Here is a 25798-nt window from a genome sequence, read left to right on the forward strand (position 1 = left end):
AATGTTGTCAACTCCTGCTATTTAACTAAAGCTGAATTTAAATTCAAAATTAAACCTGAGAAGGTTTTTAGTATATTATAGCATCATATTATCACCTAGGGTTGGAGGTTGAGACCCTGAATCACATCAGGTTCATGCAGTGTACACACCACCACGCTTCCTGCTTTAGTCTTTCCATGCTATGCAGAGCAGAAATCTGCAATCTGTTCGAATTAATCATAAACAACTAGCTGTGACTTACTGCATCACTGACAGTGACTTGGAGGCCAGCTGACACTCTGGTGACCTTTATATTGTTATTCTGCACACATGTAGGGACCAAAATGGAAAAAAAAAAAGCCATATTCCTTAAAAGAATATCACTGTAGATACTGTCAGCACCACTGAAAAGCTGGTTCACCGTTTACTGTCGCTGACGCAGATATGAGATTTTTCACCAGACTTGTTCCTTCTTTCTAGAGTTTATCATCACAAGAAGACTGCCTGACCTCATACCAACATTTGAAATGTGTTTTCCTGAATCCCCCAGCACTATAAAATGCCACAAGTTGTCTTGGCTCTCGTCTGTCCTTCTGGGCTGCCCTATTATACTATAAATTGCTTAGGAGGGCCCTACAAATAAGATCAGCTGTAACCTTTGGGACAACTGGAAGCAGGCAGACATCCTTAGGAAAATAGTTTGGCTGCCCCTTCCTCTTCTTTTTTTATTTTCCTGATAATCTAATATCCATTTGAGGAGTTGCTGTTCTTGGGGCAACAAAGTCAGCTGCAGTCACAACTCTCATATAGCAACAATGCCAGTAATGTAGTTACTGCTCCAACACAGAAGGAAAAAAAAAACATGTCTCATGACATTTTGGCTCTGGAAAGCAGAAAACAAAGAATAATGACTACATGCTGTAGAGCTCATTGTGACAAAGGGCATAAGCCGATGCAGTAACATTTAATGAAATGGGGAAATAATTTCAAACTATGCTTTTGGTTTCGGTCGTCATCAAATTGTGTGACGTAAGGAATGTTTTCTTACCTTAGGTGTGGATGAGTGCAGGTAATCCAGGTCGGCACTGCAGTTGCTGCCATGAAGAGCGATCATGGATGCCTGGAAAGTGTCATCCTCTATCCCAGAGTAAGTATGATCTAACACCTTGTCATCAGATAGGTCTGCTTCGCTGGTGTCAATCTGTGATAATGGATGAAAGTATAACCAACTGGCACTAAATCGGCCTTTATTACTGAGCACTCTGAAATATCCAGTCATAGGGAGCTGAAATTATCATGTTATTCTACATTCTTTGTGTCACTGATTTTAACTACAAAATACTGCTAATATAACAATAGCATGTCCCTTAACTGATGGCATGTATACCATTCATATAACAAACAGAGCACTCTTTGTAATCATTTGATAGATATCATAGGTAAAGTGAGATTTGCTCTCCCTCTTCAGGAGTTCTTGATTTTTCCCAAAAGCTAACTAACCAATGCAGGTTCTGCTCGGTAAAGGATGCCCTCAGTCAGTCCTTCTTCCTCTCCTTCTTCAACCAAAATACTGTTGAAGTCAAATGAATGGATGGTGGATGATGGAGTTATTTCCTGCTCACAATATGGGTGTGGAGAGTGGGAATATCCACATATTCCCTAGGAAAGTGGAGAAATTCTTTCAGTGTCTCCAGTTTTATGGAATTTGATTTTTGATTTTTTTTTTGTTTTTAATTTACCAAAATCTAGCACAAATAAATTAGTATGGAATGAAGATGGAAAGAGATGTTAGGAATTGTAAGAAGGTTATACACTAGGAATGTCCCGATCCGGTCTTAAAGATTGAGATCAGGGCCAAAGCCTAAGCCCAATCCACAAAGGAAGAGCATAATTTGCGACAGGACGATAGTATTATCAATCAATAACTGAGTAATTGATAACACAAACTGAGCACAGTGGACATTTGTTCTGTGCTGTTGTTGCTACTTCAGTCGACAGACATGATTTGGGCCTCAAAAACAGCCCTTAACACTGCCCTAATCAGTCCCTGCATCTCTTAGACATCAATTCTGTTTGGAGGTCATTAAACATCACAGAAGTCTTTGTTATGGTGCCCTTTGCTAGCGAAATCCCCATACGTATCTCTGCTTTTCAACAGAGAACTGCACATAATCTGAGTTATTACAGTAATAACCAGTATGACGCAACAAGGTACGAATTAAGCTAGAATATATTTTCTGGCAGGTATGAAGCAAATACAGGTTTTCGCTGTCTTTTGGAGATTCTGGAAACACAACGGCCTACCTATCATTGCAGAGCTGTTCAGTTGTCAAGCATATACACCTAACTGATTTCAATAACTTTAATTTATTTGAAGTGCATATTCTCTAGTAAAATAACATTGGTTTGGGGCTCAGTATCTGCAGATACTAAATAATAAAACAGTCAGATCATCTGAAAAAAAAAATCGATCGGGACATCCCTATTACATCTACTATAGAGTTAAATAATGATCTTGATCTGTATGTTCAGAGAAATTGTTCAAAAAGACACATTCAGAACTTAATTCTTAAAAGAAAAAGCTCTTGAACATTTCGTAAGTATTTTTTTAGTAGGAGCTCTTGATATTGATTTTGTGTATCATGCAGTCCAGACAGATATATGAAAAGCAAGAAGGCATATTGGAGGATTACACTCGTCAGACTCAATTTTGAGAGGCAATACAACAAAATACCTCTCAGAAGTGCATTCCACATCCTGCAGGAGAGCTGGATAACTCCACAGAGGCTTCCTACAGCTCTGTAATCCAGCTAACCCTGGCAGCCCAGAGGTCTCACTGAGTAATCCAATGGCAGATTCAATACAAGCGAAATGCAGCTTGACTGCTGAAAGAATGCAAGCTGTTTTTTGGGGGTTTTTTTTTTGCCGAAAATCATCCCGCACAAAGAGCATAGGTGCCTCGAGCAATGAACATGCTGTTGTACAGACCTAATATTTTGACAGGTGCCCCAGTGTGTTTAAATGTACAAGAGGGCGTGTGCTCTTGGAGAATTCAATAACATAATAATATGAAACAAAAGGGCACCGAGCATTTTAGGCTGGTCACCTCCTCTGAAAAACCAGAGGGCGGAATGCTAAACCAGGCAGCCTACCTCCACACTGCTTCCCTGCATGAAAAATTCAGGCTCTTGTAAGCCGAGCCCTTGTGGCTGGATTCTAAGTTGCGAGATATAAGACTGCCTGACTCGAAACCTCACATATGTGCATTGACAAATCTTTGACTGCTGAGTAAATATTAGAGAAAAATCACATGTAGTAACCTCAAAAGACAGGCACACATTTACACCTCCAACACACAAGCCGCATTCTCACGTCTATTTTCAGATAGGTGTAAAGCAAAGGGGACAAAAGAAGGAAAGATAATACTCTTATGCTTACAGGCAACGGTTTGGCAACTCCAATCTGAACTATGCCAAGCTTGGCACCCTTCAGGGCCTGGACAGCATCCTCCAGGCTCGCGTTCTCCAGGTTGGTGGCATTAACATACATGAGTCGGTCTCCTGGCAGCAATCTGCCATCGTTCTCTGCTACGCCATTGGGGACCAGAGAGCGAATCACTATCACTGTCTTGGTGGGGTCCAATGGGTCCTGTGGTGAAGCCAGGACAGGAAAATCAACAGGTGAACAACCACAGCCTTCAACTTACATTAACTCTTTTTTGTTTTCCAGAATTGTTTGTTTACAAACATATTTGTATTGTTAAAAAAAAAGGGACACAGTGCAGCTGTTTTAACAAGAAAACCAAGACAATAATGCATCAACATCTACAAGCTAAATCACATTTTATCCAGCAACAATAACATTTGCACAAGTTTTCATAAAATCTTCTATAAAATCCGAGGAAGACTGCCAACCTGGTAATCCAAAATGCTGAATCCCAATCCCCCTTCTGCCTTTTCAAGCTCGATATTCTGGATCTCCAACTCCCACATAGCCAAAGGAGATCCTATCGCCTCCTCAGTCACGGTATCCTGTGTCACTGCCACTGCGTTCACCTCTGAGTCTTCGGCAACCAGCACACTGCAGAGGTCTATTTGATTCTGCAGGGAGACGGAAAAGCCCAAAATCACTATGTAACAACATGCCTTCCTCCCTTTTTACTCCCAACCCATAGGCTGCTACCCTCTAGTTGTGTTTCTGGCTCAGGTTTCTGGCAGTAGATAAAAGGGAAATGTCTTTGGGATGCTCGGGCTTTAGTACATTATCACAGATAAAGCTACAGAGATGAAAACCCCTTTCCCCCAAAGGGAAGCTGCTTTTGATGTCTCATATCTTGAGCAAATGTTGTTGGCTACTGCTGAGGTATTGCTAGTATTGGTCTTAATAAACTTTCAGCCTCCACTGCTTATCACTAAGTCTTAATCCATCATGGCTGACAGTGTGGAAAGCCAATGGAACGATTGACAGCAGGGCTAAGCTAATAATGGTTGATGGGTTACAACAGAAGAGGAGGACTTAAAGACTTTCACTCTCTAATCATATTGCCAAGCTGTACGTGCATGGGCAGGGAAAACAAGTTTCATGATGCATTATTGCAAGTTGAAGAAAGGCAAGGAGTTTCTGATAGCGTATATATGCATCATTTGTACTATAAATAATATAGTCGACCTGTTTTTAGCATTGACAAATGAAAAAAATCAATCACTTTTACTTGATTTTTTTTTATCCTTAAAAATGGGAAAATGTCAATTTATTGTGATGTTATCTTATCAAAAAAGAGCATATGATTGAATTGGCTCTACTTTAAATAATTCAAATGCAGTACCTTTAATTTAGATGCTGTGCATAAAGCCTCTGATTCAGATTGGACAGCTTCCATGTCAGGTGGAAGATCAGGAGCAGGCCGGCAGCATGTCATGTGTACACAGAGTGGAAGCTCCTTCAAGATTCTCACTACTTCTTTATGGGTTTCACCAATCAGGGAAATGCCATTCACCTAAGAAAAGATCAGTTAGTATTAGCTTCAATCAGAATTAATATAACAGTCCCAAGCAAATTAACCTTTTCTGCATGTCTTTCTGAGTATTTTCTGTCTATTTATACTGAAACTATCCCAGAAAAGGGAAGATATCCAGAAAATATATTTTTAAAAGAACTTTGGACGATATCCAAGGTTTCAAGTGGCTTTAATTGATTTTTTTTTTGTGTGTGTATTTCTGACCATGTCTGGGCAGAAAAACTAGTTTTAGTGGCTTAGCTTAAGTAGTTCTTGCAACAAGAACTTATTCCTTCATCCAGCAGAAAGGGAGGTACATTAGCATTAATTTGGTGCCATTTCTGTCTGCTGGTTGCTTGTAGAAAACGGTGCTTTCACGCTGAAAATAGCCTCCTGCTGAAGCTGGAAATGGAAAGCGGTAAGAGCGAACCAAAACAACTAAGTCGCATGCCATAAATACAAAACAAGGCCCTTAAGAACAGAAAACAACATGGTGCACAGCTGTGGAAAAAAATCTGAATTGGGAGAATATTTTCCACCACTACAAACAACTGCTTCGACATTACACATCAGTATTACTTAAATAAACATATTGACTCTTGCAGATTTAAGTTATACTTTTGTGTTAGTCATTCCTTTGGGGTGTTCTGCATTTAACATTTTTGCAGCATAAACAACCTATTTTCCAGATACTTCCATTTATATTTACCCATGGAAACATTAATAACGTGGCTCATTTAGGTGAACACTCACCTCAAGCAGTTCATCTCCACTGAACAGTTTGCCACAGCGGCCCACAGGTCCCTCAGGAAGCACAGAGCGGATGTAATGATGCCCACTGTTGGCTTCTAAACTGATGCCGAGGCCGCTGTTCTCAGTAAACTTCTCCACTTGAGCCACCTGTCATGGGAACAAGGAATTACATCTCCATATATGTAAACCTCTTTCATTATAAGGGTCTAATATATTAAATAGTTTTATTAGTGTGGGTATGTAAGTGTATTTCTAAACACAAACTTACTACAACTTCATTACTTGGACCCAGAATCTCCTGCCATTTCTTCATCAGTTCCTCCTCCTCAAAAGGTGACAACCTCAGCTCTTGAGAAACACAATACAAAGCAGATAATGAAAAACAACATAAGGAAAATTTGCCTATCACAACCGGCAATGAATTTACACGCAAAGTATGTGTACGAAAAAAAATCCCAACATCAAATAAAGTTTTATCTGCGCCTATTAAAATGTTTAAAACTACTGCACTGTCTGGAACTGACAACAGCAGCCCGTCTCACTGTTTCCTCACATTGTGTGCTGCTAGTCAGTGTGGTCCTGTCAACAATAGCCCTTATCTGTCAGATGCGTGCCCAGTATCTTTGCTGGAGCACTTGGAGAAGCATCCTAGCCTCCTACCATGTTTGTCTTTTGTTAGCTGATCCGTGGCTGGGCTGACATCAGATCCTTCACTCTTTGTCTGGGGTGGCTTTTCATCTGCGGCGACTATAAACAGACAATGAACAGTAAGACAGACAGAAGCAGGCACCAGCACAGACAGTATAGGAACCCAGAGGCCGAAAATACAGTAGGCGTCTGCTCCCCAGCAGCACAAACACACACTAATGTTGAATTAGTTTTGCAAAAATAACTGCCTTTTAAGCTAATACGTTTCTACTTAATCACTCTCCTATCTATTTAAATATTACTCCATTGTTCTGGAAAGAATAAATATGCCTTAGCAGATGTTATCAATGATGACAGAATGAAAACATACTAGAACTTATGTTTAATAATCCTTTGCTTTTTTGTTTTTTTAACAAGTTTCATGCTACGGGTTATATATCATCTGAGCTTAACATTGAGTGCACTTTACATTAGCATCTTTATTTAATGAAAATGTAAAGCTTACACCCGCTATTTTTGGTTTCAAGCAAAGTAACTTGTATCATAATTTGATCACATGGGAGTAAACTACAGACGATGAAAGACCTGCTTCTGCTCATCCTACCTTTTTAAAGTTGGCTTCTTTTTATTTAGGATCATATTGGCTGAATTATAGATTGTATGTTGTGGGATGACGCATTAGGAATTGGATGTGCTTCATGTTTCAGGCGGCTTTTGGTGTGTTGTGGTGACACTGTTGGCTTTGTTCTGCCAGTATAGCTTTAATGGAAAAAGTAGGGATGACTTAGTGTCCATTAGGAATCTGCAGTTGTTGGTTGTTGGACATTTTAACACATCCATACACCCTGCTAACCAATTTAAGTAATTAGTTACATTTTTCCCCATAATTCCACCCATTTAAAACCCATTTGCACACCACAATTACAATCTCACTTCCTTTAAGTTATGTGACATGTCTTTATTCACCAAACTGGGAGCTCCAGAGACAAAACCACTGGTCCCCCAGATGTAGTAAATTTGTCTCTTTTTTCTCTCTTTACTATATATTATGCTCAAGTGCAAACTCCTGTAGCTGTTATTTTCTGAGAGGCTCCACAGCAGCCAAGAAAAAATACTGGCCTCCTCAGTCTCTGTCTGTCAAATGCTGGCTGCTAGTTTTTCTTCATGTTTTTGGGCTACAACTTGCTGGTGCCAAATCTAATCACTTTCAGTCTCCATCTATCACCGCTGACACTAAACAACTTCTGCAACTTTCTTTTCTTGCTTCTGTAGTAGCCTGGAGGTCCTGTCAGTGCAACTGGAGACAGGAATCTGTCTCGGTACTGTTAGTCTGTCTGTCTTGTTTAATGTCAATAATGTAAAAATGCAAACACGTTATTTTTGAAAACATTCTGTACATATATGCAGAATTTCTTTTCCTATAAATCTGCCGTATTTTTTGGCTGTGAAGATGTCAGATGTTTCACATGCTAGAAAATCTTAATTTACCTTAACTTTATTTCCATAAGTGACAATAATTAGTGTATTTCATCCTCTTATTAGGGAAAATGGGCATGAATTTAGGATTTTATTGATAGAATTAGGAGGAACGAGCAACAAGCTCTTCATTTTTCAGCATTACCAGCAGTGTGAAATGATATTAATGAATAAATTCTTCTGCCACAGAATGAAGACGCCAGTTTTCTCATTGTGTCATATATCACAGTGTTGACATCAATTTGGGTTGTATTTAGAGCACAACTCAAATCAGCATTTTCCACATATGCCTGGAGTCTCTTCTGTATCTTAATGATAAAAGTGGAGTCATGTGGAAAATTCCTCTTCGCTGCTGTCTTCAAACCACATTTACATATCAAATGACACCTTTTTTTTTGACAGGATGACGAGCAGCAAGGTTTCTTTTTATTTCCAATCCTCATTAAGTTTCTCTCATTTCATCCTCCCCTACCTTGTGCTGCCTCCTCGGCTTCCTTCCTCTCCAGCTCCAGCTCCCTCATGACGGTGGTGGTGGTGGGGATGGTGGTGGACGAGGGCAGGATGGCGACACTGGGGGCCACAGCGGGGGGGATTTCTTCGGGCCTGAAGCCCCGCCGGATCAGCTTAAGATGGACTGTCTGGCCGGTGTGTCTGAGCACCTCCACGGCTTGCTGATTGGTGTATCCCTGGATGTTTACGCCATCGACCTGCAGGGGGCAATCATTCGGGAGGCCATGGATTAAAGCTGCTGTCCGGAGTTTGAATCGCAGCGTCTCCCAAAACACTGGTGGTCCCACCCTCCGTCCCTCTGATTTCGCCCCTTTATTTGTGCACGCGCGCAGTACATAAGAGAAGTGCCCGGAGTGCTGCAGCATCTTGCCTGTTTTGCTGTTTTCCCCTCTTCTACATTTAGTACATTTAGTAAATAATAAAGGAATTACGTTAGAATGCTGCATTGAGTCTAACTTGTCCTAATACCAAAATAACATGAATCTGCTAGGATGAACGAGTAAAGTTTCAATATGTGATTACACTCGTGTATCCCTCTGGATGACGTTGTTTATCAAACTTAGTGCATTTACGCGTGTATATGTGTTACATTGTTTATTTATTTCTATCTAGAGTTCAGAATTGCATGACTCCTCTGACGAAGAGTATGTCCCAGACGCCCCAACATCTTCCTCCAGAGGTCGGGCATCTAAACGAAGCCGTCAGGCGGGCTATGGAGGCCGTGGTCGGGAGCGAGGCGAGCACCCCGACCACAGCATCTAAACGAAGCCCGCAGGCGGGCTATGGAGGCCGTGGTCGGGGAGCGACGCGAGCACCCCGAGCCAAAAAACGTCCTGCAGTCTCTTGGCCTGACAAGCCGTGGGATTGGTAACTTTTCTGGAAGTTGCTGAGCCCTGATGCTCTCTCCTCCACAAGCAAAACAAATGTGCGCGCGGTTGCGTAGTGCGTAGCTCTCCCACAGCTCTGCATGGGCTTGCTTGCTGTGCGCGTAACCGTTGATTGACAGCATGACAAAGCTGAAGCTCGAACTTGATTGGTCGGCAGCAACCGGCGCTTTTTGGAATAACATGGGGGTCTATGAGAGGAAGGCGGAGCTCAGGAATAAATTTTCATATCGCGTTATACTAACTTTATATTATAGTATCGAACTAGACTAACACATTTAAGCTTTGTTAAACAATGATACATAAATTGAAAACAAACGGAAACTCCGGACAGCAGCTTTAAAGAAGGTGGGTTTGGGCATTGTGGGTGTGCTGAACTTGCATCAATATTCTTGTTTATAAGAGATGAAAATGAAAAACAGAGCACCACATCTGAGGATTTCAATCTATTTTAGCAATTCACTTTGCATTGAGGGGCAGGTAAAAACTGCACTGGTTTAAATAATTAAAAGACAATTAGATGTGCTGGTAAGTTCTTAACTTGAGCCCCAAAGCACATTGTCACTTCAGAGCCAAACTAAACCAAGCAAACTTTCTTAGATACACACAGGAAGACAATACGTTTGTAAGAAGTTGAGGAAAACATGGCGCAACATTAACTCATGATTCAAATGGTGCAAGAAATTACAGTTTGACTTTGCTGTTAATGTCCTGCAGTAATGAAATTAAAAACCTAATTGCTCAGTGTGCTAATTCGAGACTTTTTTATATTCACAGTCAGAAGGAAAAAAAAATACACTTTCTGAATTATCAGTTAATTATTCAACATAATTTGACTAAATGAGTAAATGTGATCACTGTAATTGATCATACAAGAGATTCGCTGCATATTTTACCTTGCGCCACTGAAGACAGAGGAAAAAAGTCGTAGCTACAAAAAGCATAATTAGGGTACTTACAGCTATTATCTGGTCTCCAACATGAATACGGCCATCTTGATCCACAGCGCTGTCTTTTGTTATGCTCTTGACGAAAATACCGGAGGGCTCTGAGGAGTCAGAACAAAAAAAAATTAAAGGGTGAGTAACGTAACCATAAATTATGATGTGAAATAAGACCCAGAGGAGAAAAGCAAACATGTTTAAGTGTGATGTTGAGAGGTAGTATTAGAAAGCACATTTCAATGTACATAGGCTGTAATATAACATTTTAAAAATGGGAATAAACCCAGTGCGTCATACCTCACCTTGAAAACAAAGATGGAATGTATCTATTGAGGACAATTTCATGCAATTCACTGAAAATATATGAAAGGCCTTTATGTTATTTGAGTACATTAGCTTAGTATGCCATTTTAAAACCCAGCACAGATGAAAACAGATTTGAATTTAATTACAGCTCACAGTTGCACTAAGGAGTTTTCTAAAGAGAATTATTTTTCACAGAATCTGGCTGTGCACAAGGTTTATTTTTGGCAAATTCTTAAATAAGACATCGAATGAGGTTTCATAATTTTAAAGCTTAGATTTGGATCGTTTTTCTGAACAAATGGTCTAACAGATGTGTAGTTCAGGGATCACTCTAAGTTCTCCCTGCTTTTACAGCTTCAGTCTGTGATAAATGTTACAATTCTGGCATCAATTTTCAAACCTACCCACTGGTTGTGAGATTCCGAGGATCAAACAAACATGCATTGTAAGCTAGACGCTGGCTTTATACTGCATGTCTGTCGTTTGGAATTTAACAGGTAGTGTGCAGTAGCTTTATCAGAGCCTTTTCTGCTAAAAACAGATTGGAATTTTATAAGAACAGAGTGTATAGGCTTGCAGGCCAAAATAATAAGCCAAAAGATGCTAAAACACTGCAGAACTGGTTTAATCATATGCAGTCTCTTTCATGTTACAAACTATTCAGTTCAGTTCATAGGCTAAAAAAACAACAGTATACTAAGTGCCAGTTGAAATGCATCTCTAGAAATGCAGAAACATGATTAAATATCAAAGGTAATTTGCCATTTCAAACCTGAATTTTTATCTCCAACATAGCCAGCAATAGTGATCCCCAGCCCCTGCGTGTTCTTGGTAAGGCTCACATCAAATGCCTCAGCATCTTCTTCTTCTTCATAGCCCTGTGTGAAGATTATTGGAAATGACAGATCAACATCCAGTGATAACACAATAAAAAATAACATGATGCATTTGACAACAGTATAAAGGCAAATCATGGCACTTGATTCAACCGGCTATGTTGCCCGGTCACCAAAACGCATTGTTGAGCTTTGATTAATGAGCGCTCTGAACCCGTCAGCCATAAAAAAAAACACAGCTAATGTGTGCAATCAAAGGGATATGATGTTCGTCATTCATATCATGAGTCACTTGAATTCATTCATGTTTAAATAGCGCTCAGTGTTGAGAATTGCCATGAAATAGCTGTTTGTTAGAGCTTTTTTTTTTGAGGACAAAAAGCTGCTCTCCATAATGTGAGTCACAGCTGATGCAACCTGCAGTTGCCTTTATTTCCATTTATTCAGTCTTGTCAAGAACTGATAAAAGACCTGAAGTTTAGGTGAGAAGTTTTTGATATGGTAATCAATTGTCATCTTCCTGGTGTGTTCCAGAGAAACTCCCTTACTGTTGAAATAATACAAATCAATTTGAATGTGAGACATACCTCTGTGGAGAAAAATTCTATCAATTTTCTGCTACATATTTGGTTTACAGTCAAAAGCTGCTTCATACCTGCTGTTCATTGACAGTAGGAAGCACCACAGGCATGACAGCAGATGGCGTTTCTTCCACAGGACCCCTGGTGACAACCAGCTTCACCCTGTTGCCGCACTGTCTGAGGACCTGAGCCACCTGTTCACTGCCCATCCCATACAGGTCAGTGTCTCCAATTCTTAGGATGTGGTCCCCGCTGCGCAGTCGGCCATCCTGACACAGGAGAAATCAGGTTTCTGTCTTAGTTTGCATACATTCAATAGAAATCAAACTCGAAGAATATTCAGTGTTATGAAATATGGTGGGGTGGGGGGGGGACATGATTTTAATGACATTTACTCTGTAAACAAGTCAGAATCATGCAAAACTCAAGCATAAACAAAGAGGAGACACATGAATACAATTACCTGATCAGCTATGCCTCCAGGAAGTATCGTTTTGACAATAACCCCAGTGGTCTTTCCTCCGACAATACCGAAGCCAAGACCAGTGCCATCGTTGACCAGCTCAATAGTCTCCACATGCTGCCACTGAAAGGAGTAAATAAATAGTGTTTTCTATTGTAATATTTAAAAAAAAACTTTATAGCTGTTATAGAATTTTTTTTTTAGATACCAGCTACATTACAGCAGATAATAAGCATTAGCTTTCATCGAAAGTTGTGTTTCTAATGTAAGTTGAGTTTAATATTTACTTTCCTTTTAGCCCATTTCCTGATCAGTTTTGGGACATTTTCTTTAATCATGCTATATTTTTAGTCACTGTGGGCTCATTTTTCACTGCAATAGATACATTGTGTATCTCTAAGGAAATGACACAACCAACTCAATAATGTTTTCTGGGCAGGATGGTACAGTTATATTAGCATAATGAAGCTGAGACCCGTGCCATTGTTGGCTAGCTCAATTGTCTCCACATGCTGCCACTAAGTAATGAATCTAAAGATAAACTACCATTGTAATCTCATAGGAGTTTCATTTATCTGGTCATACACTTCCCATTTCAAAAGCATTGTTTAGTGTCATATTTAGATAGTTTTATAGGTGTAATAGAAAATCTTTAGCAGGTTTGCGTGTTCTCTGTGTGTATTGCATGTAGCTTTTCGTCTTTACAAGGAAGCCGTGTCAGATCATGCAATGCTCCTAGCAGAGATCTATTGGCACGTCTGTGTGTGAATGCATTCATACCGCGCTGGAGTTGGCTGATAGTGTGCTGGCAGCAGAGGGCGTGCGGGACACCACAGGGCTGGCAAGCTGAGGTATTGGCCCTCTTGCCACTGTGAGCTGCACCTTCTCTGAAGCACTCTGCAGAATGCCTATAGCTTGCTGGTGGGTCACTGTTTGATCCAAGGGCTGGCCATTGATGGCCAAGATCTGGTCAGCTTCTTTGAGCTTGCCATCACTATTGGGGTGAAAGGCATGAAGGGAGAAGCACATAGTGAAGTAAAAGCTATTGGAGCCTCTCATCCAGTAATTATCCTCACCACTTTCCTCAATTATCATCCTGTAAATAGCATACTCATTGTTTGTTCCGGTGATATTATAACTTTAATATCTGCACTTGTTTTCCTCACATTATGTGCAATGTTAGTTGAGTTTTCTATTTGAATAAAATTAAGGGAACAGTTGAGCTGTTTTGCAGACATGAAAACTAAAGTTTACACTTTTTTTTAGGCCCAAGTTTGAAGAAACAAACATTTGAAACATGTTGTAAAATCTTCACTCTGGTATTTTCCTGTAAAGCAGCCAATTTTCTAAGATTCCCTAAATATCTCTAATGTCCCTGACTGTCTGAAATTCTCTAACGCCTTAAATCTAATTCAACAAGCGCCCAAATGTTGAGAAACCTTCTGGAACGCTGCTTGAATTTTTAATCAATCTCTAAGTCTACCAGCGTGCTCCTGGCTGTTCGAGCGATGCCATGTTGTTTCTTGCATACCAGTGGGCAACACTTCCTGGCTGAATTTCCTGGATGAAGATGCCGAGCTCTCCGCGGTTCTCGCTTTTTAAGCCCACCACGCTGAAGCCAAGACCTCCAGACACTGGCTTCTGCAGCTCCACATGGGTCACGTAGCGGCCCTGCGTCACACACACACACAGCATACACTTTGGCCCTGGGCTGATTCACTATAGCATTAAAGCTCCAGGCAGCCTTTAGAAGTCTATTTGAAGTGTCTCAAGAGAAAGGAGCGTGTGTGTAGTCTTTAGTTCTCCCTTTTTGACTGTCTTTGGATATTTGGTTGGAGTTGTAGGACTTACTCAACACCAATCCCCTTGTTTATAGATGAGGTGTTTGTGCGGTGACATCAGTAAGATAATAAAAGATGTAGCAATAAATATACCAGCGCCTCAACAATAGACTTAATATATTAGCTTGTCTCATTACAGTGCTTGTGAAAAGTAGCATGTCTCTCCTTAGAAGCTTTCCCCTTTTAGGTGCTTTTCAATACTGAATCACTGCCATTATAATTTGGCATTTTTTTTACATAAATTTACAAAAACAGACAAATTTCTGCAGAGCTATGCCAATTGTTAAAAATGTAAAATGTAAAAAAAGCATTGAGTCTGTGTAAATAGGTCTCAAAATGCCTTGCACATGTGGACACTGCAATTTTACCCCATTTTTCTTTGCAAAACTGCTCAAGTTCTGTCAGGTTACACAGCGATTGTGAGTAAACAGCCCTTTTTAGGTTCGGTCACAATTTCTCAGTTTGATTGAGGTCTGGGCTCTGACTCAGCCACTCCAGAACATTCGCCTAGTTGTCTTTAAACCATTTATGTGTAGCTTAGGCTGTATGCTTTAGGTTATTGTCTATCTGGAAAACAAATCTTCTCTTAAGTCTCAGTTCTCTTGTAGACTGCATCAGGCTGTCTGTACTTTGCTGGGTTCAGTTTAGTCTCTACCTTTACGAGCCCTCCAGGGCCTGCTGCTGAGAAGCATCTCTACATCATGATGCTGCCACCACCATGCTTCACATCATGTTGCTGCTGTGTGTTTGGTGTCCATCTTATTCTGACAGCCAAAAACCTCAACTCTGGTCTCATCAGGCCAAAGAAGCTTCTTTCAGTGGACTTTAGAGTCACATTGAGATTTTTTTCAACAGCGGCTTTCACTTTACAACTTTCTCAAGCTTTGACTGGTGAATAAAGGCAATATTTGTAAGCATAGCCTCTCCCATGTGAACCACTGAAGCTTGCAACTCTTTCAGAGGAGTCACAGCTGTCTTGGTGGCCACCCTCATTCGTCACATTCTTGTACAGTCACTCAGTTTTTGAGAACTGTCTGCTTTCTGCATTTTTATCTGTCACATTCCTTAAATGTTTCTATGGTGGAATTAACTGTACGTCAAGTGATACTACTTGAGTTGGAAATTCTCATCTATCCATCTCCTGACTTGTGCTTTTTAATAACCGTTTCACAGAGTTGCCTCGAGCTTTGAGATAGAGCTCTGTCTTTATGGTGTAGCTGTAGCCAGGTGTCTTTACATTGCAATCATTGAGACACCTACACTGCATTAAGACCATCTCAATTTCCCTTACTGTGTGACTTGTAGCACCAGTTGGCTACACTTGTGTTAAATCAGTTGAGCCATTTAAAGGGGGTGACTACCTTCCTATTATGTTCCATTTTATATTTTTATTTCATTCAAAAAGCACTAAAAGAGGAAAAGGGGGTGAATACTTTTTATAGGCACTATATGCACTATATTTCTATTCTATACTAATATCACAATATATATCAATATCACAATAAGAGCCTCCTTTTTGTCATACCTGTGCCATGGAACGAATAATATTCTCAAATTCCTCAGTCTTGCCATTGATGTGTGTAGCAGCTTGGATGTCTGAGTAGGAAACATGGCCACCATTGGGTTTGACTACTGTGCCGTGATCGCTGAGGTCACTTCCTCGTGTTGACGGGACAGTCCCCTGATAACATAAAGAAAAAAAACACACAGTGAGCAATGCTGAAAACCGGAGATGCTTCATTGACAGCTTACTCTGATATGCATTTTCACCTGAATACATGCATCAAGTGACACATGGAGAAAAACAACAACCAGATCAAACAGAGAATGACTCTCAGCCTCCATTATAAAAGTGGCAGCGTCGTCTGTTAGGCTTTAAATGTGAACACAACATAACGGCTTTGAATTTCCGCAAAGGGACTCTGCATACAACAGCTGGCCTCAATCCACCAAAAGACAATTAAAAGTATAAATAAAACCCATAATGCCTCATTCCTACTGTGAACGTAAGCATTCAGCAAGTTTAATTTCAGACACAAAAACCCTGATTCTGGGTGTCGAAAACCACTGGAATGGTACACACTTTGTCATCCTGCCGTGATTAGCTGGATCTATGGCAGCCTAATCCTTCAGGAGATAATGGCTCTTAGCTGATGTTCCAACAATGACTACGCTCCAAATACAATCTTTTTATCATGGTGTGGAGAAGCGTCAGTGGCCATCTGGATGCCTTAATATGCTTGGGTTTTAATTACTGCAATGACTTTACTTGTGTGACAGATGAATTACATGAATGCGACAACTACATAAAACAGTGTTTTCCCGATTTCATTAGCCAAAGGGTGTAATGTTTATGGCCATCTGAAATGGATTCAAAAGGACGGACATAATGCACAGCAATAATTTCATAAACACTCCATTTGGCATATGGCATTGCCAAGCTAAAGCTGTCCTTGTGAACTTGTGAATTTGCATCAGGAAGTTGACTGTAACAACTTTCAGAGGTTAGAAAACATTTACTGTAAATCACGCTTCATTTGAATACAGTCCCAGATTAGTCCTCAAAAAACATAACTCTATTGGACAGGACACATTAGTGCTGCACGCCGCAAACAAAACCCTATGGGCCAAGCTAAGTTAGCGTAGCATGCTGCTAAGTTGCTGTCCTCATGCATGAGCTTTGTTAGCTGGGCCCTGGCTAAGAGGATTAAAGTTCCAGTTTGGTTCTTGCACATTTAAGAAATTGTTTCTGCCCCACTTCACACGGTGGCGGCGGCAGCAGCGGCCTCTTTCTCATTGGAGAGTAGGGGCCTTGTCGCCATAGCGACCTGTGCTGAGCTAAGGCCTAACTAAAAGAGCCAGAAGATGGACAGAGTGTGTGTTCATGTGCCTGGCTCTTGTCTAACAACAAAACACAGAATGCACAGCCTCTCCAAATTGCTTGTGCTTAAGGAGGCCGACCGGTGCAGCTGAGTACAGAAGCTCATATATTTGTTGCTTTCTGAAAAAATGCCTCTTTACCATTGTTGCAACATGAGAACGGGTTCATTTTAGGCTCTGAAGGGAATTTATGATGAATGGCTGTGTGATGAAACAAACACATCCATCAGCGCACATGCATACATAGGAATGCACCTCTTTTGAAATAAATTATATCGCCGGTGCACAAAAATACCACCAGGGCTTTTATAATCTAAATTCCACCAGGGGTAAAAAAGCTCCAGCATCTCTGCCTCCCACTGCATAGCTCGCATATTTTCGCCTCTATTTCTCAAACGCTTACTCTGGCCCCTTTCCACAGTGACTTAAGAGCTCTTTCCTTCCACTCCAATGTTCAAGTCTCAATGGGGAGAATCGGCTTGAAAAAAATAAAGGCGGAAAAAAAAGCGGCTGACTTAAACCAACTATCTCTGCTCATGTAGCCATATTATGTCTGGCTTGCATGAACCCTGACAGCAATTTGGCCACAGCAGCAAACACCACTGGGGACGGGGGATTGGGAGAGGATGGGGAGGGTGTCTTCTTGACACGAGCCAGAAACAGAATCAAGTGAGGTCACCCAGGAAACGGGGGAAGACAGAGGCAGTAGAAACCCTGCAGAGTATGGAACATATTTCAACCCTGATGTACAGGTAATGCAGGGATGTCAGTTTTACCTGAAAGCAGGATCATATGATGGTGAATAATATTTCAATCCGTACCTGAAATGTATGCAAAAGTCGGAATAAAATCTAGTTTTACATTTTAGGCACTAAGTTGAGGAAAAAAAAGGAAAGGCATTGGAACCTGCACAAATATTCAAAATGTAAATGTCACCATAGCTAAGCTGTGGGTGTTTCTGGTGCTAATGCTTTTCCAGACATGCACAAGAATTACAAGTGTCACTTTATATCGCCCTCCCTCCTTCATTTGAGTAAAAATAGCCAATCTTTCTCCTCATCAAATCTGACTGCTTCAGTCTTCATTATTTTCTAACTATTTATTCTGCACTAACAATATATGATGATGCCATCTGGCATTTTTGGTAGATGGTAGTAATCATGCATGAGTCTAAATGAACTCAGGATCACTCATTAGTATTCGTCACGGTCGTACTAATTTAATATTACGATCACACCCAGGCCACTCAGGCTTAGGATGGTGAATGCGACATTCTTGCGGCTATCCTACAATGTGTGACGCTGAATGTAAAGGATCGAGACTGAGAACATTTAAGAAGTCATGGGAAAGCCGAGATAAAAAACATATATTTACCTGGTCTTTGAGATGCTGAACAGACTTCTGCAAGGCCAGGATCTGGTGGAAGAGGGGGCTCTGGAGCACCGATTTGAGCAGGCTGAGCTTCTCCTCAGTGGGCACCTCCCCCCGCTCCTTCAGTTTGGCCTGGAGACGCTCCACCGCCTGCAAGGCACGCTGTGTATCTGCAAGCCGTCGCATATTTCAGTGACAGCGCCAGCCGGAGTGAAGGCGCGAATGCAGGGAGGAGGATGAAGAGGAGGAGGCGTGGGAGAGATAGAGGTGAAGAGAGGTGATGAGGACAGAAGAAAAGATAGCGAGGCTGGAAAAGGGCTGTTCGGATGTGACCTTATTTATGCATTTGAATACTCATTAATTCTACCTTTAATAACATCCCTTTGAAATACACAGCTTTGCCTAACCACACGGCTCTGACTTAATTCTTTATTTTTAACAATAGCTTGTAAATAAAAGCATAGAGGAAGAGGAGCTACATATCACAGCCCAGGCTTAGCTAAGGCTGACTGGTGCTCAACAGACCTTACTATATCAAAATCACGTAGCCACAGGTTTTTGCACAGCAGCAAAAAACTCCATTTTCAATGCACTGTTTGTTTTCAGAATAGCAATGTTTCCTTTTTTTTTTTTTGCCTTGAGGGTCAATGGTGGGTTTGCACAGGAGCAAGGAATGGTTATCAGGAGGGGAGAAAAAAAAGAAGATAAAAGAAGCAGGCAGTCCACGGTTTGCTTGCTGGACCCTGCATAAGCTCTACAATCGAGTAACTCCGGAGTGGCTTGTTAGTGAGGATGGGCCAGACAGACGTCATCTGGGCAAAAATGAAGCAATTTCTGAAGCTTACCAACTGTGACTAACACCTAATAGGGCGTACACAAGGTCCAAAGCGCTTTTTTTTTGTGCTTTGTTGTTTGAACAAAGATTGTAAACTGGCCAATAACACATGACCCTTCACCAGATATTTCCTGTTATTTCTTTATGTACAATGCAGAATCAGCGGCATGTCTGCCTCAAAAAGACATTAGCATTGTCAAATTTAAGTGAGCAAATTCGATAATTCCCAAGTGCATTTTCTGTGAATATGAGCAACACTCTGAACTGACATCATTTTGAACCCCGAGTCATGACTCCAAGGCTGCTGTTTAACCTGCACATTACAGCTGATCGTACACAAGCAGTCCCTGAGAGTGACCGCAGATTGCGGCATTAAAGAAAGAAGCTGGCAGCACCAATTTGGCGTTGTGCATGACAGTTGGACAAATAAATCTCCATGGGGACAAACAAACAATCAAATTTATGGCAACATTATCAGATATGGCAACATTGGCAGTCCACGGGCCTTGAACCGGATCCAGGGCCTCTTACGCTGGTTGAGAAAACTCCCAGCAGGAGCCAAATGTGCAATGCAGAGCCAGCAAAGACAAACACCCGACCGACTGGACCAAACCCCTCTGCAGAAACTGCTCATTTTAAAATTTTTTTGGCTGTTTCATCTTGTTTATTATAGTAATATTGAATCTTAATTAAACCGAGTGTTGGTACTGGAGTCTGAATCCTGTTATCATGACAACATTTGACTCCAAAAGCTGCGCACTTCAATTAGGGAATGAATTAGGAAAGCAAAATAACAGTTTTTAAATACGGCAGAGGGAAACCTGAAGAACAAACTGGTTCTAACACTTAATTATTATCATTTACCCAATTCCATTTCTAGTCTTAATGAATAATTCACTGACTGAAGTGTATCTGGCAGCAATAAAAAGTGATTACTTACCCATTGTTTCTATCATTGTTTTAAAATTCCAGATGAATGTGATTTCGTCCCTTTTTCACGGCCTGAAAAATAACCAATACAATTTGTTTTTAGCAATCAGGGAAGTGAATATCACCCTTTCAGAGTAGGAAAAAGGCTCTTCTGAACCCAACTTCTTAAACATTCTCTATTCAAAAGGTCAACATGAAACAGAAAATGGATTTATTTCCTCTCTGTCGCACCGTTTTTATCTCTTAAGAATGCTTCATAATAAGCATCACAAAGTCGCCATTGTGCTGCAGAACTGTCCCAGTCCAGTGACTCTCTTTGCAAGTCGGCTGTTTGATCACACATCTACTGTAGCTTGTTAGTACTCCGTTCTATTGATGGATTGAAATCAGGTAGTTTGCAATCCTGGAACCTCATTCAGTAAATTTGGCAGCGGTTTTAAAATGAGCATCACACATCCACAGCCGCCTTGAAATACGAATAACCATGTTGCTCCTATCATGTATGTACAGTCATCGTTTTTCCTGAAACACCCTGATCATTAATCTTATGCAGGGAATCAGTCTTATCAGTTGTTTTTATTTTTAAAACTAGCATAACACCCTGTTTGTACCATACTTAATATTTTCTGTGTTATTTCCTCTTAAACTCAAAGTTTACTCATACATTTATTTGCTTTTTAACTACATTGAGTTTTTACTTTTTTTTTTCAAGACAAGTGGCCCAAAACACACAAGTTTTGTAATATGCAATGACAAATGTGCTATACTCTTTCACATTTTGCCATTAAAATACATGCGATCAAATCAGGAAAGAGAGAAAAACAAAGAGAAATCACTTTATACTTTGTAACAGGTACAACGACGAATCGATTAGATGTCAAACCTCAAATTTATCCCCAACTATTGATATCGGTTTAAGTAATTCATCAGCAAAAAAGTTAGAATTTTCTGATTCTACCTTCTCGAATTTCAATATTTTCTGATTTCCTTCCTTCTTTAAGACCGTCAACTAAATATCTTAGGACAAAACAAAACATTTCAGGATGACATATTGAACTTTGGGAAACAATAACAGACATTTTTCAGCATTTTATGACATTCAACAGATCTGAACAGCTAACTGAGAAAATAATTAACAGATGAACTGACAATGAAAATAACCCTTGAACAATCCTTACATTTCATAAATTTTAATCTTTTCTGGTTTATTTCTTCCTTTATGGCAGCAAACTGAATATCTTTAAACAAAACAAGGCCTTGAGAACGCCAGCTTGTACTTTGGGAAATGACTGACATTTTTTTTCAGCCTTTTGTGACATTTTACGAGCCAAACGCCTAATATATTAATTGAAAAAAAATCATCAACAGATTAATTGAAGATGAAAATAATCCATGAACAAAGACGGCGTCATGAGGATCATAAAGATCCCTGCTACCTTGATACTTAAAACCCTCACAGGAATGTTTGAAGGTGGCTATGACTTTGATATTCCACTGCTGCTTTTAAGGTGTTTTAAAGGTGGCTGTCAGTTTCCATGCAGGGAACGTCATGCTTGACATTGGAAGTGGCTTTGATACAGGCATGACATGAGTCAGGGAGACATTACACAATTAAAGAAGATTGCTGGCATAATTAAAGGCCTGTATAGACTCTGAGAATAGATCCAGTATGTGGCAGCACCATCACTGCAGTGCCGGTTTGTGTGCCTTCCATGTGCTTCCATCGCTGCATATTTCTACCTTTCATACTGGCTGATGGTCACAATACAACATGTGGAAATATGTATGCAAGTAGATGTGTGAATTATTCCTTTGCTCATTTATATGGACTGGTGTAAACAAGCAGCTCTATGCCACAAATTGCTCTAATATTTCAAAATGCACTGTAAGAAAAAACAGTGAAAATCTGGCAACGCGGGTATAAGAGATAATATATGAAAAACAGGTCAACTGTAGCATTCAAAATAACAGCAAGCATCTGTAGAGCTGTGATATTTTGGCTGATCTGAAAACAGTATAGCAATACCATTTTATTGTCGCGTGTTAAAAAAAATGCCATAAAAAAAAATCCAATGTTTCATACATTTTTAGCCTGTTTAGCTTTTTGTTTGTCTTACTGTCGAAGTTTATTTACTAAATATCTGTAACTTAACATTTAAGTAATCTGTTTAATTTTTAACCTTAATTTAAATCTGTATTTAATTTCTGTACTTTAGCATTTGTAAAATAAAAAAAATTCAAATGTGGATATCATGTAGAGTTTTTGGCTTATTTTTGTTTTTGATAGTCAACTGTATTTTTTTCATTTTATTAGATGTCATCTGTAGCTTAGCTTTAAATATTATTTTGACCATTTCAATTCTTAAAATCCCTTTTTTTGCTTCAAACAACAGCAAATAGATGTAAACTAATCACATTTTGGCTGATTTGAGTACAACAAACAGTGTAACATTATTGCCTTTGTATTTTTTTCAGATTTTACTAGATATCTGTAATTTAACAAAACAGGGGAAATCTGTGAAATGACAGTTAGAAAAATATATTTCCCCCTTCTAATTTTTAAATTAGATTTTTTTTCTTTAAAATATTGCCAAATATTTGCAAAATATTATTAGTATATTGCAGTAAGCAGTGCATTTTTGCTGGTCACACATCAAACACAATTAATTGGTACAAAAAATGTTTTAAAAAATAATAAAAACAAACTAGAATTTTTCAGTAGACATTATTGTACAGTTTTGGTCTATTTTTAATTTACTAAAAATGTGGTGGGAATACAGATTTCTGATAAGTACAGTTTTGGTCTGTTTTCCTAGATTTTAGTATATATTATCTGTGACTTAACAAAACAAGAAAAATCTATAAAATAACAGCTTTGTAAAATATGTTTATATACATAATTCTTCTTTCAAATGGCATCAAATATCTGTAAAATAATTCTAATAGTAGCAAATTTAAATGCAGTATTACAGTCTTAATTCTATTGTGAAGCATAAAAGAATACAATTCTTCGTTATTTTTTTTGCTAATTATTGGAATTTAGGCAAAGATCTGTACAAATCGGTTAATACAACAATATAAATACTAGGTGGTGTGTTCAGGGACCTCTGATCCAATGTCTGCTCCTTTATTTTCAGAAGCTTGCAATGATTCACAGAAGGCCTGAAAAATTGCTGGACTTAAGGCCAAACCAGGTTGGGTTTAATGCAGAATTTACCTCTGAAAATAGCTAAATATGGAAGCTTACGAACAACTAATAAATTGCAGTTTTTTTTATCGTACGGTCTCACCAACCCTCCCAATAATATCGGGGACGTAGCTGGAGTGTGGTGTTTGCTTGTGTTAATGAAACGTTTGTTACCAGGCTGCTAATTCGAGCTCAGGTTTGTTCGTATTTTGAATCCAGCACTTGGGACAATCCGCTTTTCTCAGCTCCTCCTCCTTCATCTGAGCTCATCCACGGAGCAAGAAAGCAACAGGCTTCCGACAAGGAGACGGTGGAGAAGTTCCATACTGTCCCCGATTTGTAGCTCAAAAACCCACTCACAGTAGCTTATTTACAACGCATAAACTCTAGTTTCTGCTTAAAAAGAGCCTCTCGGGGCGGTTTAAGTGCGCCTTTCTTGGCTCGGTGACCCGCGGCGACAGCAGCCTTCCCCCAGTGTTTTCCTCTCATTAGCGACACTGGAGCGAACAAAGGCGACTCTTTCCGAAGCTGAAGTTGTTATTTTATTGCGAAATCGAGTTTCCTCCAGCGAAACGTGTCAGAAAATGGTGACTTACTCACATGAGTGTGCGGTAGTTTCCCTGCGGTCAGTCCTCTGCGATCCTCCGTGTTGTCCTGCGGCTAACGGCGCACTGACTGGGGCTTAAAGATGGGGCGTAGAGTAACTCGATCCTACATGGACATTTTCTGCGATAGCGGCTCCCAGAGTTGAACTGGGACTGAAGCGCCGCTTGCTGGTTGCCCTGACACTTAGGCCCGATATGTCAGGCCTGGCCCCCAGCTGAAATCACGTCATACAACCACTAAACTCAATGAAACCTAGGGAGAAACCTGTTGAATTTGTGCAGAATCTAATGTTGCCTTCAAGTGAAATGCGCGCCCATTACGCATTTGGCTGCAGTGCCTTTAAAAAGCATTCATCCTCCCTCCCCACTTGGAATTTGTCCATTTTTATTTCTTCTATTAACAATAAATCAAAATCAAATTAATCTGACGTTTTTGACAAGAATTTGCCAAAAAAGACTCTTCAATGTCAAAGTGAGAATAGATTTCTATAAAGTAATTCCATATAGTTATAATATAAGTGCACTGAGCACAGGCGTCTCTTGTGCATGTGTACATTTTGTACAGACAACTAATCGTGTGACATAAATATGTAGCGAGAGGTAGGAATTGATGGGATTCGGAAACACCCCCACAATTTAGAATAGAATAGAATCACTTCATTCATCCCCGAAGGGAAATTCAGTAGTATTTAATCAATTGTTCCTTCAGACATAAGTCCTGATGAGTCCACAGTGGTCGATTTGTACTAGGATCACAACCATGTGATCGTCAACAGGCAGCTGACATAATGTTCATTTATCGTCATAGTTTGTGATGCTGTGCTACTATCTCGCAATGATACAGAAATCTGTAACAAATCCATGGATCCAGGCTATAAGCCACATCACTGCCAAAATCTTATCACTTGGTCCTTGTGTCCTTTCTGACCTTCTCTGAAAAATTCATCCAAATTCATTTGTCCATTTTTGAATAATGTTGCTAACAGACGGACAGAAAAAACAAACAAACATGTATGTATAACTCTGTCATTCCTTGGCGGAGTCATAATTGTCATTTAACTTAACTACGAATGGACAAAAAGACTCTTTGATGTCAAAATGAAAATAGATTTTTCCAAGGTAATGTTATATAGTTAAAATATATGTGCACAGATATTCAGGGCTTCAAATTAGGCCTTTCACAATGACAGATTTTCACTGTAAATATATGAGCATAATATCTATAAAAAATGTATTTGTAGGGAGTTGGAAGAAGAGTCTGTAACCAGAAATGTATTGTATACTTCAGTTTTGTAGTGTTAACCAGATAGTTACTGGAGCTGGTTTAATTACAATAGTTTCATGTGTGTTTTATGAACAAAATATAAATATTTCACTTTTTAAATGCCATTGTTATCACCAGTACCAGTATATTGCAACAGCCCTGCTGCTTATAACCTTTTTTTTAAATAGTAGAAAACAACTTTCAACTTGTTTTCATGGTGCAAACAAGAGAAAATGACAGTTAAATTGCTCAGAGGGATACAATCCTAAAATGCAGGCGTGACAGACAAAACATTTAGTCAGACTGTTTTGTCTTATACAGTTAAATTGGAATCCTTGAAGTTATTACTTTTAAGAACTCCTGACCTCAGCGACCTTTAACTGTTAGATTTGCAGTAATTCACTTTTTAGCTGCCCTTGAGCAAACACCAAGCTCCCTAGCATGTATAAAATATACTAGGAAGGAGGTGCAATATTCCTTTTAGACATATTGAAGTGCAGTCTTCGCCA

At 39.7% G+C, this 25798-nt stretch overlaps 1 protein-coding gene across 14 annotated transcripts in view; it reads right to left on the bottom strand.

The window, feature by feature from the left end:
• LOC110949397 (multiple PDZ domain protein) overlaps positions 1-24176 on the bottom strand; it is a 60506-nt gene extending 36330 nt beyond the window's left edge. For 9 of the 14 annotated variants that reach the window (XM_051943721.1, XM_051943720.1, XM_051943719.1 and 6 more), the window contains exons 1-18: positions 24021-24175; positions 20244-20305; positions 18472-18638; positions 15743-15898; positions 13908-14047; positions 13157-13370; positions 12377-12499; positions 11988-12182; positions 11269-11374; positions 10206-10294; positions 8325-8559; positions 6389-6475; positions 5997-6076; positions 5729-5875; positions 4805-4975; positions 3894-4079; positions 3418-3627; positions 1028-1180 (exon numbers count right to left, since the gene is read on the bottom strand). In XM_051943721.1, the coding sequence (XP_051799681.1) occupies positions 1028-1180; positions 3418-3627; positions 3894-4079; positions 4805-4975; positions 5729-5875; positions 5997-6076; positions 6389-6475; positions 8325-8559; positions 10206-10294; positions 11269-11374; positions 11988-12182; positions 12377-12499; positions 13157-13370; positions 13908-14047; positions 15743-15898; positions 18472-18638; positions 20244-20259 (2475 nt within the window). In that variant the 5' untranslated portion in view covers positions 20260-20305; positions 24021-24175. Of the gene's footprint in view, positions 1-1027; positions 1181-3417; positions 3628-3893; positions 4080-4804; positions 4976-5728; positions 5876-5996; positions 6077-6388; positions 6476-8324; positions 8560-10205; positions 10295-11268; positions 11375-11987; positions 12183-12376; positions 12500-13156; positions 13371-13907; positions 14048-15742; positions 15899-18471; positions 18639-20243; positions 20306-24016 lie in introns of all 14 variants that reach the window. The other 5 variants (XM_051943710.1, XM_051943713.1, XM_051943715.1 and 2 more) reach the window with 2 other exon arrangements.
• Positions 24177-25798: the final 1622 nt, after the last annotated feature.

The sequence above is a fragment of the Acanthochromis polyacanthus genome, chromosome 23, assembly GCF_021347895.1.
Source record: "Acanthochromis polyacanthus isolate Apoly-LR-REF ecotype Palm Island chromosome 23, KAUST_Apoly_ChrSc, whole genome shotgun sequence".
Lineage (NCBI taxonomy): Eukaryota > Metazoa > Chordata > Actinopteri > Pomacentridae > Acanthochromis > Acanthochromis polyacanthus.